The 17522-nt window shown below is 37.9% G+C and overlaps 1 protein-coding gene across 1 annotated transcript; it reads left to right on the top strand.

Moving 5' to 3' along the window:
* Positions 1-14186: 14186 nt before the first annotated feature.
* On the top strand, positions 14187-17071 carry LOC109099809 (POU domain, class 3, transcription factor 2-like). The gene has a single exon (XM_019113313.2). The coding sequence runs from the start codon at positions 14304-14306 to the stop codon at positions 15315-15317; it is 1014 nt and encodes a 337-aa protein (XP_018968858.1). The 5' UTR covers positions 14187-14303; the 3' UTR covers positions 15318-17071.
* Positions 17072-17522: the final 451 nt, after the last annotated feature.

Raw genomic sequence — 17522 nt, forward strand, 5'->3', positions numbered from 1 at the left:
GTCAGTGCGCGCTCTCGTTCGCTTTCTCAGACCCTCGCGCTGACTGAACGCCCCTCAGTGCGGCTGTCAATCACCCGCGTGTCAAACCTGTGAGGACGAGACGGGTATGTTTATACTGGCAGACGAAACTAAACAAAAACCAAAAGACGCAAACAAGAAACGCAGAGGAGATGAAGGGGCGAGAGGCATAAAACGGGGAGAAAGTATATCATAGAGACGGTGAGGAATCAAGAGAGACCTTCACAGCCCTTTCCTCCTCCTCCTCTTTCTCTCTCGCGCTGTCTGTCTCTCACCTGCGCATCAGTCGCCTGCGCTGTGTTTGATTGACAGCTTGGCAGAGATCAGTGTCTAGCTGATGTGAGGGTGGCAGACCTGGAAACGCAGTGAGAGGGTTTATCAGCTGCACAGAGAGAAGGGGAGGGGGGCACACAGAGAAAGGAGTGTGAAAGAGCAACAGGGAAGGAGAAAACGATGAAGGGAGGAGAGAGAGAGAGAGAGAGGAGGAGGAGGAGGAAGGGAGAGGGCTCTTTTACTGCCGGTCTCGAATGTGACTGGATTCTTAAACAGCAAACCAGCAATTCCTCAAACACATACCTGCACACACACGGATGAATGGAATAAAAAAAAATCACGAGGCAAAAAAAATAAGAAATTATATTCTTGTTAATTTAATTAACTTGTGTTAACTAACTAGGATGATCAGGTTTTATTATTTTTTTTTATTTTTTTTTTTAATTTTCGCATTGTGAGATTATATTACTGACAATTAAGTCCATTATCCCTTAATTCTCATTACCATATATATATACATATTTGTTTTTTTTTTTTGTTTGTTTGTTTTTTGGAATTTCTATTATTTTCAGTGATTGTCATTACATTACAGTATCATTAATTTAATACAATGATAATATAGTAAAAAAAATCTAATTATGAATATAAAGACAGTACATCCTATATGTGGTATAAATAATTGTTTTTCACAATATAATTGTGAATATGAATGCAGTAAAATTAAGTACTTCCATGTATATAAATAAAAATACTGCCCATATGTGTGTGTGTGTGTGTGTGTGTGTGTGTGTGTGTGTGTGTGTATATATATATATATGCTTGTTTTGCTTATTTGTCATACACATATAACATATAACATTAATTTGGCAGAAAAACATTTAATCTGGTCGTAAAATGTGCTTAATTATCATGAAAATGTAACATTGAAAACAATCATAAGAGTAGGCTTTATTAATTCATTATTTTTTATATGTACATAATTCTAATATATATATATATATATATATATATATATATATATATATTTTTTGATTATTTTTTTTGTTTTTTTGATTTTTTGTTTTTTTTTTATACATTAAGGTTATATAAACTGTACTGTATGTATATATATATATATATATATATATGCAAATCCAAGGGAGAAATGTGTTTATTTGTCATAAAAATCATAAGAATAGGCTTTATTTGCTTTTAATGTTGGATTGGAATTACTTTTAACGTGCATATACATTTCATCACTATATAGACACACATACTTGCATTTGTGTTTTATAGTGTGTTTAGCATGTTTGGAGCATCGTAGACATGCACAAACATGCACACACACCTGAATACATCCCTATGAGAACACACACACATACACACACCTGTTTAAAATTCATTTTAAGCTCGTCGTAGTGGAGGGTCCTTCCCTCACAATCACTGCGAGTCTGTTTTACAGACAATAAAAGCTTTTAACAGCAACACTATGTCTTTGCTTTAAATGGCGATGTCTTTCCTTTAAACTGCTGCTTTATAGCGTGAGTCGTAAAGGCTGTATAATTCAGCAGCATTTTACTGATGCTGCTCCTGGCACTCAGCCTGCTAGTCAACAAATGACGCTTGTGGAGGGCGGAAGAGAGAGAGAGAGAGAGAGAGAGAGAGAGAGAGAGAGAGAGAGAGAGAGAGAGAGACCCAGATGCCCTGCTGCACTGAATCACTGTGCTTAAACTCTGTGCAGTGAGACAAATTCCATTACAGAGACACACAAACCTCGAGTCGGGCCTGACGCACTGCCAGAATTTTGATAAGATTAGCTCTCAGATGAAATTAGTGAAGAATCATTTCTGTGCTCTGAAAACACGTGATGTCATGAATATTTCACGGAATTGTAATGATTTGATCATAAATACGCAATATTATATCAGTATATAAATAGATTATGATTGTTTTTTTTGAAGTATTCTGCATCTAAAACAAGCTTTAGAGGCTGTCGATTATTACAGAATATGATTTCAGCTTGTCTGTTAGTTCGTAAATTGAACAAAAATCTGTTTAAAAATTGGGATATAATCACTTACCATCTTGTCCATGCAGATCTTTCAGCTCATATAATCCTGAAAGGCAAGTAAACATTATAACTTATGCAAAATTTATGTAACACAAAACTACAAGTTTCTCTGCCTAGAAAGGTCTGACAACTTTACAGCCTGAATATCTTTTTACATTTATATATTTGGCAGACACTTTCAAAGCAAAGCAGCATACATGGCATTAAAATTATACATTTTATTCTTTACTGTTTGAGCTACAGGAAACACCTGTAAATTGTAGAAAAAGGATTATTGGAGTATGTTTTACAGGAACATACTATTTCAGTCTTTGAAAATGTATTTAATGTTTAATCCAAATTGTTACTTGAAATAATTTGTGATTTGTTAATTATTTACTAGCAATATTTAAGGGAAAATTTCAAAGTTTCGTTTAAAAAAATTTTTCTCCAGTGCAAATTGCCCAATTTTGCCTTTAAACACCCTGAAATTACTGTAAATGTAAATTATAAACTGAGGGATGAAAAAAAAATTCTATGTTAATTCATCTGCATTCACAGATGTGGTCAATTCAGCTTGTTTTAAACCTGAAATATTCTTTTACTATCTTTGACTTTTTTACTATCTTTGACTTTGACCTTAAATTTATACAAATTACTTTCAGAAGGTACGAATATGAACACTTTGGGTACAAATATGTAGCTTTGTGGTACTAAAATGACAAAATAAGGTACAGATGTGTACATTTTGAAAGGGTACTGCCCCAGTGACAGCTTTTGTACCTTTTTTTTCTGAGAGCATATTGCTGTAAATGAAAGATGTTTATATGTCAATAAAGCTTAAATAGCACCTCACATTTACATTATCGTAAAGAAAGCCTCTTTCCCTTCTATTTTCCCATCACTCTCTCTCTCTCTCTCTCTCTGCTTCTCCCTTCATCTATCTGCCATTCCTTCCATCAATCGCTCGTCTGTCACGCTGCAGGAGCAACCAATCTATCACGGGTTAGAGTTCGGGGGCACTGCGACTCTGAGCAATGGAGCGTTTCCTTCATCACGCTCTCTCCTTTTCTGCTCCCAAGTCCCTAACAGGCAGGAGGAGTAAAGGGAGCGGGAGGCTGATGGAAATTCTCAGTGAGTATTTAACGTTTAGCATTCCTGATGAATGCCAGGGCTGTTTTGTGAGCTTTACGATAAAAAAAAGGTGCTCGCTGTCTTCCCAGGGGCAGTGGCAGACATTAAAACTCAAGCCAAGTCATTACCCGACATGCGTGGAGAGTAGGGCATGGGGGGATTTACTTTGGGCAAGTGGTCTTCAGTAAGTCCCGCTCTTGAGATCTGAGGTTTTATGTGGGGTAGCGGTGGTGGGAGGTCTATTTCTGGGGTATTTGTGATGTGTGTGTTTGTGTGTTGCTGAAATGAATGAGATATTGAGCCGCTCACCTCTCCTCTGCCCTCTGATTCCAAATTGAATTTGAAAGATCTTGTGGGTGGGATGGCCTCCTACCACTCAAAGTCACATTAATTACTATTGGCTGCCATGCAATTGATTTCAAAATCACACCACATGCAGACGGGCGACGTATATTATTTGAAAACATATGCAATCACTTTCACTCATGTCTGTGACCTCACAGGAGGACTTCACTTCTAGTTTGCTCCTGAGTTCTGTGGCATTTTTGAGTGGCAATCAATAAAATTTTCCAGATACATCACCGCAAACAGGTGAGAGCAGGCCAAAGGCCAGCAGAGGGTCGGGAACCAGGACGGTGACCTCTGATAAAAAGCACAACCTCTGATTTACACCACACCCCAGACAGGCATATCGGTGACCTTAACCATGACCGTAACCATGACAATCACGCCACTGTTGCCGTGGGAGGATAATGAGAGAGAGGCTGGATTGTGCATCAGTGCCCTATGTACACACACACACATACCTGATGTGCAGAGTTATGGGTGAATAGTTCTATATGTAAAAAAAAAAAAAAAAATATATATATATATATGTGTGTGTATATGTGTGTGTATGTGTGTGTGTTTTTGTGTGTGTGTGTGTGTGTGTGTGTGTGTGTGTTAGGAATCAGGAACAGAATTAGAAAGAGTCAGGATCTGTATAAGAATCTGAATAAAAATCAGAATCAGAAAAAAATAAGACTTAAAATAATCTGAATATGAATCACAATCAAAGTCAGTATATCAGGATTAGAATCAGGGACAGAATAAGACTCAGAATATGAATCAAAATCAGAGTCAGAATCAAAATAAGTCTAAAAATCAGAATAAGAATGAGTTATAATCAAAGGATCAGGATTAGAATAAGATGTAGAATGAGAGAAAGAATCAGAATCAGAATCTGGATAAGAATCTGAATCAAATCTGAGTCAGATTCAAAATAGTTCTCAAAATCAGAGTCTAAATACAAATCATAATCACAGTCAGAATCAGGATTAAAATCAGACAGAGAATCAGAAAAAGAGTCAGGATCTGTTGAAGAATCTGAATCAAAATCCAAAGTCAGTATCAGGATCAAGAACATAATAAGAGTCAGGATCAGAATCTGAATCAAAATTGGAGTCAGAATCAAAATAAGACTCAAAATCATTATATGAATGTGAGTCATAATACAAGGATCAGGATTAGAATCAGGAACAGAACAAGAGTTGGAGTCTTAATCAGGATTAAGATCTGTAAGAGTCTGTAGCAGACTCCAGGACCAAAAATAATCTTAAACATGCTCAGGACAATATAATCAAAACAAAATGACAATTAAACTAATCAGGATGCATTTAGACAACTAAACGTAAAGAAAGTGGTGAAAAAAACTCTGCATCGACCTCTACTGAGATAATAAAACAAGAGAGCTAAGCAGTTTTAAACACGATTTTCAACAGATCTAAGTGCTTTTCTTGTGTGTTAATGAACCTCAGTACAGAGCGTTCTCTTCTGAGGAATGAAAATACACAGACTCAGCAAAGGAGAAATACACATTTTTTCATTCGCTTTCTTTGCCCCCTCAAGATCCTGCCTTTAACTAAAGTGTCTTGCCTTCCATCCCCTCTCTCTCTCTCTCTCTCTCTCTCTCTCTCTCCCCTCGCTCTTTCTCCAGGGTAATAAGTCGGCTCTCTCATTCCGTCACACGCTGTGCTACATTGATCAGGCCTGCAGGTCAAGTTCAATAGGAGCAGTGAGTGCCTCTTTTTTCCCCTTCCTGAGACCAACACGCACACAAACACATTGTGAAATGGCCATAATTACATACAGAAATACACACACACACTCACATTCCTCATTCACACATACAAAGTGTTGCATGTCCCTCTAAGGAGGTCAGACTCCTGGAACGACCGTTCCAGCCTGTAAACAGCGGCTGGGCTCCCACTTCATTAACATTCAAGCACACAAACAAACAGTCGGAAACAAGAGCAGAACATTCCAGAAAAACAGTGTGCAATGTTTGCTGGTTGAGAGTGACAGGAGATTTCGCACACACATGCATCTTCAATGAAGCCTCAAGTGCCACATTTCTGTTTGCGTTCGTTTGTATTTTAGAAGGACACCGACATCCATGGTTTCTAATTTATCCCGAAGGGAGTGATAGTTCATTTAATAATGTTTACATTAAGGCACACTTGGTGATGCACTGCTTTGGTGTTTTATGGGATGCATTTTAGCAATAAAAGGAGTTAGCATTTATTGCTAAAGCTGAGGGTCGTTATGGGACACGCTGACCTCCACAGACATGCAAATGAATTTATGAAGTATTCTCACAGCCATCATAGACACACACATTAGCACACACACAATCTCATGAAACAGCCCTCGGTCCGTTTGCACTGGACCATGGCAAACAGAGCACATCTGTTAATATACACAAAGTAATTACACTTTCATTTAACACACACACACACACACACACACACCACTTTTCATTAAACACACTCTGACTGTTTTGAGCAGAAGAAACATCTCATTAGCCACTGCTGGGAAGTGCTAGATGTGTGTCTGTGTGTGTGTGTGTGTGTGTGTGTGTGTGTGTGTGTGTGTGTGTGTGTGCGCGCGTACATGGCACAAGCATGTGTCATGGCACTTTGTTCCCCTTCCATTATGGCTATTTTGTCAATTTATCTTTATTTCTCTCTGTTTGATGAAGACAAACTGTATCGTCGCAGAGGCATTTTTCACTTCTGCTGTCCTCCCCTTAAAAAAATTACCATAAACACTAGAGCTTCTGCCAAAATACTGCAGTTGCTCAGGATATTGTTACTGAAAATCAGCCATCACTGTCATCAGAACAAGAAATTTATGGCAGAAAAGTATTTTAAGAAGTTCCCATATTAGTCTATTTTGGTTTTAAGAGTGTTTAAGAGGATCAGAATCTGAATCAAAATCAGAGCCAAAATTAAAATCAGAATAAGAGACATAAACAAAGGATTGGGATTAGAATCAGAATCTGAATCAAAATTAGAATTAGAATAAGAGTCATAAACAAAGGATCGGGATTAGAATCCGGAACAGAATCTGAATCAAAATCAGTGTCACAATTTGAATCAAAATATGAGTCATAATCAAAGGATCAGAATCTGAATCAAAACACAAGTCATAAACAAACAATAAATCTATGACAAAAAAAAAAAAAAAAAGTAGAGAGTTCCCATAGTCTATTATGGTTTTAAGAGGTCAGGATCAGAATCTGAATCAAAATCAGAGCCAAAAATTAGAATCAGAATATGAGTCATAATCAAAGAATCAGAATCAGAATCAGAATCAAAACAAAAGATGAGTTTTTAATCAACCATACAGAAATTGCATTATTTTCCAGTTCCTCATTGTCTGTGCACATATTATGAGCTGCAAAAGGCAGCAGGTTTCTTCAAACATGATTGTATACACAGAAGAGCAGCTGAGCGCTCACTTTAAACATTGACTTTCAGACAGACCAGCAGCGGTTCAGTTCTACAAACACTAGCAAACACGTTTAATATGACTCAGAAACCTTTGTCAGAACTGAGACAGTGTCAAGTTATATTCAATCTATCAACTGCCACGATGTGTTTGTGTAGCTCAAAGTGTAAACACCTGAGAGAAAATGACTTGTACACTTTAGAATGGAATATTTCTTTAAAAGGGATAATTACGTGTTTTCCTTGTGAATGTGGATATGTTTACTTAAATCTAATAAAAACAGACTGCAGCTTCCTAAAATGAGGCCTTTTTTTGCATGACACTGGACAGTAAGGCGAGCTTTGGGAGAGGATAGAGGTCTAAGCGGTTGCCATGGTGCCACAGGGTCATGGGGGTCACAGCTGCAAGAAGCAGCTTTAGGAGATCGCTAACAATTGGGGGTCCGCTAATGACACTCACACATACACACATACAGAGGCAACTTTAAATGGAGCACTAGCACAAGTGCAGACCGCTTCACTCTTAGCAGGAATTCTGTGAGCAGCCACTCAGCCTTTCTCTGTTTCACCCCTTCATTCTGCAAATCTCTCACCTCTAGCCCCTCTGTTGGGCCAGCAAACCACTTCACAATCCCACCCTCCCACTCGCACACACACAAACACTGCAAGATGTCCTTGGTCCTTTATGGCGGAGGACAGATGGTGTCCTGCCTTAAACCACTCAATTCTTTTTTCCCTACTTTCTCTATTTTGTATCTGTTCAGGAAGGGGGAGACAGGCTCTTGGGAAAGTGACCTAAACGTGGTGAACGCTTTAGTGAGGCTTGAGTGGAGAAAGAGAGAAAATGTGCATTAAAAAACTTAATTTGATGTTTGTCTCACACTTTTTAAGCATATTTGAGCATGCAGATAATGTACAATCATATACTCACAAACATATTTTTAACCCCCACTTACAACAAAGGCCCAAACAAAGGGGTATTATTTCTTTTCTAATGTGTAGTTGAACCATTTAGTGCATACTAACAGCTAAACACACACACATCCTCCATTCCATCTCCGCTGTCTGTCCTGACCAGAGTTTCACTGTTAACCTGTGCTGAATGCACAGATTCAGCGCTTCTTCAGCTGTTAGTGTGGCCATCAGTGTTCAACTGCAGAGATTAACAGCCATTTTAACCCCTGGTTCAGACAGCTGTATTGATCTGGACTGATATACTTCTGTATAAATCCCTAGTGAGACAAACCAAGGGTTGAAATCTGGGTTTAATCTGAGGTTAGCCCATCGATCCATGAGGGCTTTCAAGATTCGACTGTTCTAGAAGAGAGTCCTGAGGTTCATGAGAGGAGTATTTCTGTTTTTGAATCATGGGAATGTTCTGATGCTGGAGTTCACACATAAAGAGAGTTCTAATGTGTTCTAATTCACACATTAATATTCTACAGTTCTGAAGTGTATGCCTACATTGTAGATATCTAATGGTCTTGAACAGAATTTTACTTCTCTAGATCACTGCAGTGTTCTAATGTTGAGGACACTAGAAGAATTGTAATGTTCTGGAATACTACAGAGTGTTATAGATATCTAATAGTCTAGAACACTGGAGATGTTTCAGTGCTGATCTTTGTACATTTTTATAGAATTTTATTTTTCTAGATCACTGGAACATTCTGATGCTGAGGACATATTTGGAGAGTTCTAATGTTCTAGAATGCTACAGAATTTTATATATATCTAATGGTCTAGAACATTGGAGATGTTTTGATTCTGATATTCACACATTTTACAGAATTTTACGTGAACAGAATATTATTGTTTCAGATTACTAGAATGTTCTGATGCTGAGGATGCATTAGAAGAGAGAATGCTCTAGAACATTATAGATATCTAATGGTTTAGAACAATGGAGGTGTTTTGATGGTGATCTTCATGCACTTTAACAGAATTTTATTTCAACAGAGGTTTACTTTTCTAGATGACTGGAATTTTCAGATGCTGTGGACAAATTAAGAGAGTTCTAGTGTTCTAGAATGCTATAGAACGTTATAGATATCCAATGTTCTAGAACAAGGAGGTATTTTGATGCTGATATTCACATATTTTTACTTAAACACAATTTTACTGTTCTAGATCCTTGGAGATTTAGATCATTGGCGTGTTCTGCTGCTGACGTTCTCACATTAATGTTGTAGAATGCTGAAGTTTATGCCTATATTATAGATATCTAGATCACTGGTGGTGTTTGATGCTAATATTCACACATGAAGAGAATTTTACTGTTCTAGATAACTGGAATGTTCACTGACTGATACTGAGAGTTCTAAGGAGAGTTCTAATGTTCTAGAATGCTATTCAACATTGGAGATGTTTTGGCGCTTATAGTCACACATTTTTACTGAATTTTACTTAAATAGAATTTTATTGTTCTAAATCACTGGAAGGTTCTGATGCTGAGGTTCTTGCTTAAATGGAGAGAGTTCTAGAATTGTCGGGCCGTTGATGCTGTTCATATGTTAGGAGTGTTCAGATGCTCTACTTTCATGTTCTAATGCTAATGTTCTTGCCAGCATGAGGATAATTTTTTTATGTTATAGAATATTTTTATGCTGAAAAAAATACATATATTGCAAATATATAATGATGACATACAGTCAACTGGTTCCATGAACATGAAATATTGAGTTTTAATATAGTTCATAATTCTATATATTCTATAAATTTTACTTGTACATAATTGTAATAATATTTTTTTTTTAAAAATAAGATGCACAGCAAAAATCTTACAGTAATGCTAAAGTATTCTGGAGTAATTTGCACTACAGTACAATCACTAACTGACATGAAAGATGGCACTAGTTGTGATTGTATTACCGGTTTCAGTTGTGTTGATTTTTGATATATAGAGTTGATGACATGGATAACAGTGAATATTACGAAAAATCAGACCATTGGATTGAGTTACTGACCAATCAGAAGCAGCATATCCCCAAGTTGAATATTTAATGTGCTAGCCAGAATCATGAGTTTGCTGTGACTGAGGTTCAAGCATACATAACAAAAGGTCATGTGCTCGCGTTTGGAAGAAATGTAATGCCACAGTGGCCCTGAAAATGTGACTTATATTTATACTCTCACATCCTCAGAGAATAGATCAGGATGCAAAGACGATCAAAACACCCATGTGGATTTTTAATGGTCTGTTGCAAAGGCGGTAAATTCTAATCAGCTATTAAACTACCAAACTCCAGGAGAAAGAGACTTTAGTTTTATTCCCATTAAGTAATAAAAGTTCAAGGAACAGGGGAATCAATCAGCGCTATCAGGCTGCGAGTTAGCCGCCTTCCAAAGATCTTGGCCAATCAACTTAATATCTTAATGACTTTGGATTTGCACATTACAGTTTTATCATAACTGCCTAAGCTTCCCAGACAAAGATTTACACCCATTATCTAAATAATACCCCTAATTAGTGTGTTCATTATATCCTCCCACACAAAGCCAGAGACACAGACACCTCTGGATTACCTACTTAATCTGATGACGCAGTGTCATTTTCCCACTCACTCCAACCAGCGCCAAATGTTTGTCACAATCAGGTGGAAAATACATAATCCTCACAAATGCTCTAAATTAGAGGAGCATCGTAGACATGGAGCTAAAATCTGAATGTGCAGACCATAGAAGGGATAGAAGCACGCAGGCGCTCAAATAATAACCCCATTAAAATCCAAAACCCTTGTGAAAAATACATGCAATTCTGCATTTGTTGTAATAACTGATGTACCCGCCGGGCTTCAAAAGTATACATATTTAAACAACTACCCAATAAAAATGAGAGAGCCATTGGATCTGGGTGTAAGAGGAAAAAGAGCAAGAGAAATATTATTATTGCTATTATTTTTAATAAGATTTTTTAAATATTAATATATGCACTGAGCATACAGTTCAGAACCTATATTATTTTACCTTTGATAATTAATATGAAAATATAGCTGATTGTGAGCATTTATTTACATTTTTAGGGGTACATATTTGTTCAGTGAAATATTGTGCTTGTCAGCATGGAGGTTTCTGTAGATTTCTGTAGACTGAAGGTTTGGGTTGATCTAATGACATATTTGATGAGCCGGAGTTTCTGCTGCATATGTGTGAGCGAGTGTGATTGGGGTGCTATTGACCCCAGTTTTGCCTTGCACAGTGGGGGCCTTAATACAGAGAGCTGAACTGCCCCCTCTTTTATAAGGAGCATAATAGCCATTGGCTCACAGCTGACCAACACTATCAAAGGGAGAGGAGGCATGTGGGATTACAGATTTAACGAGCCCTTTGTGCAGACTAATTACATGTGAATGAGGGTCTGTAGGAGCTCATCCACCCCTTATATCTACCACAGGTGAACCCCAAACAAACCCCTCACACACATTCAAACTGACAGAATACACAATGTAAAATGAGATATATATGTATATGATTACATAAATTACAATTGATTTGTAAAATGTAAATTTAAAGACTGGAGCAATGACATAAGACAAAAAGATTTTTACAATGAGGATTATTGGAGTACAAGAAAATACAAGAAAATAATTTTGTTCCTATATGTACTTTCCATTGCAAAACTAACTAATCACACTTTATAGAAATGTGTTTTATAGTAAATATTTGATATATCTGTATACATTGTATAGTTTTTGTATATTTAAAAAAAAAAATCGATTTTTTCTTCTTTTGCATTCACTTCATATTCTTGATAGTCTATTATTATTATAGTTGTTGCGCTATAATTTCTAATTTCACTACTTTACATCACATGTATACATGTAATATGTATGTGTGTTTATATATATATATATATATATATATATATATATATATATACACACACACATAGGCTTATATTATAATATATTAAATAGATATTTAAAACAAATTTTTTTTTTTTAAATGTTAAATATTTTCATATATAGGCTATTCATAATGTACATCAACTACCAATCCATTTAAAAAAAATCTTATACATCTTTTATATTTTATGTATTTTTCTTTCCTTTTCTAATAAAAATTATGGACTTGAAATGTATAACTCAGTGTTACCAGACTGTTCTGCTCATGCTACGAAAAAAAAAAGTATAAAAAGACAGATCCCCAAGATGATCATGTTTTGAATTGGAACATTTAATTACTCAACAGTCCTTTCTAATTAAGCCATGAGAAATTAAACAACTCCAGCACAGGGTCGATATAATTACTGCTAATTTATTGCTCAGATTATTCACCATTAATTCTTATTCTCTCAAACACAGATTGGAGGAACTACCAGAGAAATAACTGTTTAATAATAATAAATGCTGGGCCTGTTCGTCCCTTTAATGGGTCTTGCATCGTTTATGCATTATTAGGATGTGTAACCGAACAGCCCATAGTTTGCATATTACTTCATTAAGCTAATGTGTTTTCTGCTTGGCCATGCACGACTCCGTTAAAGCTTCTGAATCTTAAAATTACAACTCAATTAACACGACCGCTCCTTGTGTTTCACCAAAACTCATGAGCATTTGGCAATCTGCACTGCCAATAAGTATCATGGGACTATCATGCTTTTTTAAACATGTTTTTTTTTTTTTTTTTACGTTGCACACAGAGATGCGTTATAAGGGAGTGCACAAAATGTGTGGAGAACAGTGGATGTGGGTGCATGTTTACAAAGTCCGTGGCTGGGGTGGAGGTTGAGTCTGTCATTCACCTCTCTCTGGCCCTGCGGCCCTGCGATGCCCTGCATGCGCTTTTCAGGCTTTGAAATGGGCTTTATGTGTGCGGGGAGAGAGAGAGAAAAGGCTCGAGCAGCTGTGACGTGGGCGGCGTTGTTTCATTCACTTCTCGTCATGGCAACGGACAGGGGCCCGAGAAATATGCCCTCTCCTTGAGCCATGAGAGAGACACAGAGAGACTCTGAAATCCCATCAGAAAATAGAGTGCTGTTATTTCAACCATATAATAATATAAACAAATATAATTATCATAACATCATGTGTGTCTAAGATAATTATTAATGCTCAGATACACAGTTAATTATCATATACACTGTAAGGATGGCTAACATTACACTTCATTGAAGTCTATTATTGTGATTTTTTTTTTAGCCTTCATTTTTTAAAGTAAAATGAAATAGTGGTGCCAGAGTGTTAATAAGCAGTCGTGGTTACTGCACTTTTTCAACCATGGTGAACTTAATTTTAACGAAGAAAATACATATTTGAATCATAATTTTAATAAAGAAAATTAAGTTAAAATTGAGTAGAAATGACAAAGTATTGTGAAACAGACAGAAGTTAAAAGGATGGAATGATGGCGATATTTTGAAGTGCAGGTCACATTTCTGAATTTATGATTAATAGTCTTAGTCTTTTTTATTTTCTATATGAAATATATTATGCACCACATATCTTTTTTATTATTTTTTTTGGTTGAAAAGCATTTTGTTTTATCCAGTTATATTAACTAAATATAAGATATAAATATATTTAATTCATTTGCTTACATTAACTATGTTTAGAAAATTTATTTTTGTATGTTTGTTTCTTTACCTTTTATTTGAAATACTTTGGGCCTACATGATATATAATAAACACGGATAATATTAAAAACTATTTTATTCCTTTTTGGGCAAAACACTCATAAAATAGCCAATAATAACAAAATTAAGCTAAAATTAATTATTAAATTATATTGGAATAACTGTCATATAAGTAACAACCAAAAAAACAGCATATTAATATTAAATTGTTAAACCTTTAAACTTTTAGAAAAACTTAAACGAAATCCAGCCTGGATACTTTGGAGCCCAGTGCGCCCTGTCACTGCTGATTCCTCTGTGCTTGTTTTCAGGCGATCGCAATGGGATGGGGCTTCTGTCGAATCTACTGAACCGACAGAACCAATAAACGCGCCGCTGTCACATCTGTCAAGCGCTTCTGACCAATAGACAGCAGCGCGAGGCGGATCTCAGGTGCGCGCCTCTGCGTCCTCGCGGCTCTGGCGCGCTGGGGAGCCGCCTGTGGCACAGAGTAGCTGTGGAAACTATGGCGACCGCGGCGTCCAACCACTACAGCATCCTCACGTCCAGCTCGGAGCCCGGCAGCATGCAGCAGACGCCGCCGCCGGCCTACAGGGACGCGCACAGCCTTCTGCAGAGCGAGTACACCACACTGCAGAGCAGCGGGAGCACGCTCGGCCACGCGCACCAGTGGCTGACGGCGGCGCTGTCTCACGGGGGAGAGGGGTCGCCGTGGCCCGCCAGCCCGCTAGGCGAGCAGGACATTAAGCCGGTGGAGGAACTGCAGCATTCGCCGAGACAGGCGCATCTGGTGCAGCAGAGCCAGCAGCATCACGAGGCAGGCGCTTGGCGCGCGACCACTATGCCGAGCATGAGCACCTCCAACGGGCAGAGCTTGATCTACTCTCAGCCCGGGTACGGCGAACCGGGGATGCACCACGAGGACCACCACAGCCCGCATCTGAGCGAACATGGCCACCCGCAGAGCCTGCACTCGGACGAGGACACGCCGACCTCGGACGACCTGGAGCAGTTCGCAAAGCAGTTCAAGCAACGCCGGATCAAGCTGGGTTTTACGCAGGCGGACGTGGGGCTCGCGCTGGGCACCCTCTACGGCAACGTCTTCTCCCAAACCACCATCTGCAGGTTCGAGGCGCTCCAGCTAAGCTTCAAAAACATGTGCAAACTCAAGCCCCTGCTGAACAAATGGCTGGAGGAGGCGGACTCCACCTCGGGAAGCCCGACCAGCCTGGATAAGATCGCCGCGCAGGGGAGGAAGAGGAAAAAGCGGACCTCCATCGAGGTGAGTGTCAAAGGGGCCCTGGAGAGCCATTTCCTCAAGTGCCCGAAACCCGGTGCGTCGGAGATCACTTCGCTGGCGGACAGTCTGCAGCTGGAGAAGGAGGTGGTGCGGGTCTGGTTCTGCAACCGGCGGCAGAAGGAGAAGCGAATGACGCCCCAAAACGGACCGATGGCCGGGAACGAGGATGTGTACGGGGACGCCTCGCCTCATCACGGCGCGCAGACACCTGTTCCGTGAGAAAGGGGCGGCCTGAACATAATCGACTGTCTCTTTGTCCCGGTCACAAGCCCGCTCGGGGCGGACCGACGGTGATGAAGTGTCTCTGTGTGTGGCACCTCCGAGGGCGCGGAGCGCGCGTGGTTGCGCGAATAATATACGGGCACGGGCGCGAGAAAACACGCTCTGAGGCGTTACGCGCCGCGGCTGAACCTAAAGAGGGAACGTAAATATTATTTTATTTAAGAGATTTCTTTTCAAGTCCGGGGATCTGTGAAAGCATCATATCACTTCCAACCGAAAGCTGTGAAAAAAGGCGTCAGGGGCGCGCCATCTTCCCCTCAAGACCACAAAAGGTTTCTTACTGATTGAAATTAATCTGGTGCAGTCTACTGTGCATTCTCTTACACATATTAATGTCAAATGCTTCATTATTATTATTATTATTATTATTATTATTATTATTATTATTATTATTATTATTATTTCCGTCACGATCACAAAAGGTTTAATACTCATTAAGATTGAGTCTGCATTTTATTAGCCTTTATATAATAATGGCAATAAATAACCTAATAATAATAATAAACTAAATATCTCTAAATTATTTAAATTAAATAAAAAATCCTAACACGCGAAATTACCTACAACAACAACAATAATAATATGTATTATTATTATTAACATTATGTAGCTGTATTAACTTATCTAAAAGTATCACTGTTAAATGCAAACGTGATCAATTCTTTAAAAGTCTAATTTCGGTCACAACAAAGGCTGCCAAGTGCCTCTGTGTGTCGTTCACAGGCAAAGCAGCCCGATTTCATGCAGATCACGGATTCACACTGCTGGTGCAAAACAGAGGCCTGAGGAAAACAGTAAAACCCAGAATCGCACAGTGCTTTGGACCATATAGAAATTTATATTTCTATAAATGAAATTCAGTGATACCAGCTGTTCATAAGTAACCACCCAAATGGGGTTTCCTTAACATTGTTAATGATTTTTTTTATAATGCACCAAAAGCGTCCATGATTTGAGACAGTGGCTTGTTTATTAAGATTTTTCCTCGTCATAATTTAAACCATTTTTGTTTATTTACCCTTCTCTGGTTTAGGAAATCTAAAAGAAACCAAAACGGACTCGTATAATTTATGAGATTTTATATGAAAGATAAAAACAAACCAAGCTTTTAATTTAATTTCATTCATTTGTCTGGGAAACGCTTTATATGGAAATTACAAGATTTAAAAACAACATTGACGACAATATAATATTAATAATAATAATAATATAGAGGCTAGTTGTTCTTGCTTTTAATTAACACCGATCAAGATTTAAAAACAACAACGACAATATTATAACAATAATACTAATAATAATAATAAGAGGCCAGTTTTTCTTGCCCATTATTATTATAATAGCATTGTATGAATTTGTGCGTCAACTAAATGTATAAGCCTCAATATGTTTGTATCTTTTTGCTCTATTGTGTTTCTTGTTTATCCCAAATGTCTCTTTTTTTACGAGAAATATTACACCAGCTGTGTTACAATGATTTGATGGCCTGCATCGAAAAACAAGGACATTGTGCGTGGAATTTTCATTTTAATTTTCTATGGCTCTGTGAATACTTGTATATTTGTGCACTTAACCTGGCACTGCCCAAGCACAAGCTGTCAGTGTGCCCTATTGAGACCAGTAATGTCTTTGGTTTTGACAGAAAAATTGCACAGTTTTTAAACGCCTTTTGTCATTAAATGAATACGTTTTTATATGTAGGAGTGCCTCTCATCAATCTGTGCCCCGCGCATGAAGATCCTCAAGATTCACAATTTCACACATTATTCGAGCATCAAGGCTGTTGAATATAACGTTGCCTCGGGATGAGCTGAAGCTGTAGATCTATCGCTTCGATTTCTGCGTGACCATGGAGGCAAATGTTTGCCATTTCACTGATAATGAAGGCGGATTTAACGGGTTCAAACGTGTCCAGAAACAGATCGGATGTGAATATTTTATGATGCTATTCTGGATCTAAAACTTATTTTGTAAAAATTAAACAAGCAAATTAAAATACATTCATGGAAACAAAATAACAGACTACTGCTACAACATTAGTGAGCTGTTAATTTACTAATGAATAGCTTTTATAAGATAAAAATGTTTTCCATCTTAAAATAAGCCGGTCTTTTCAATATCATCGACCAATTCCTGTAAAATAAT

Source organism: Cyprinus carpio, chromosome A4, assembly GCF_018340385.1.
Source record: "Cyprinus carpio isolate SPL01 chromosome A4, ASM1834038v1, whole genome shotgun sequence".
NCBI lineage: Eukaryota > Metazoa > Chordata > Actinopteri > Cypriniformes > Cyprinidae > Cyprinus > Cyprinus carpio.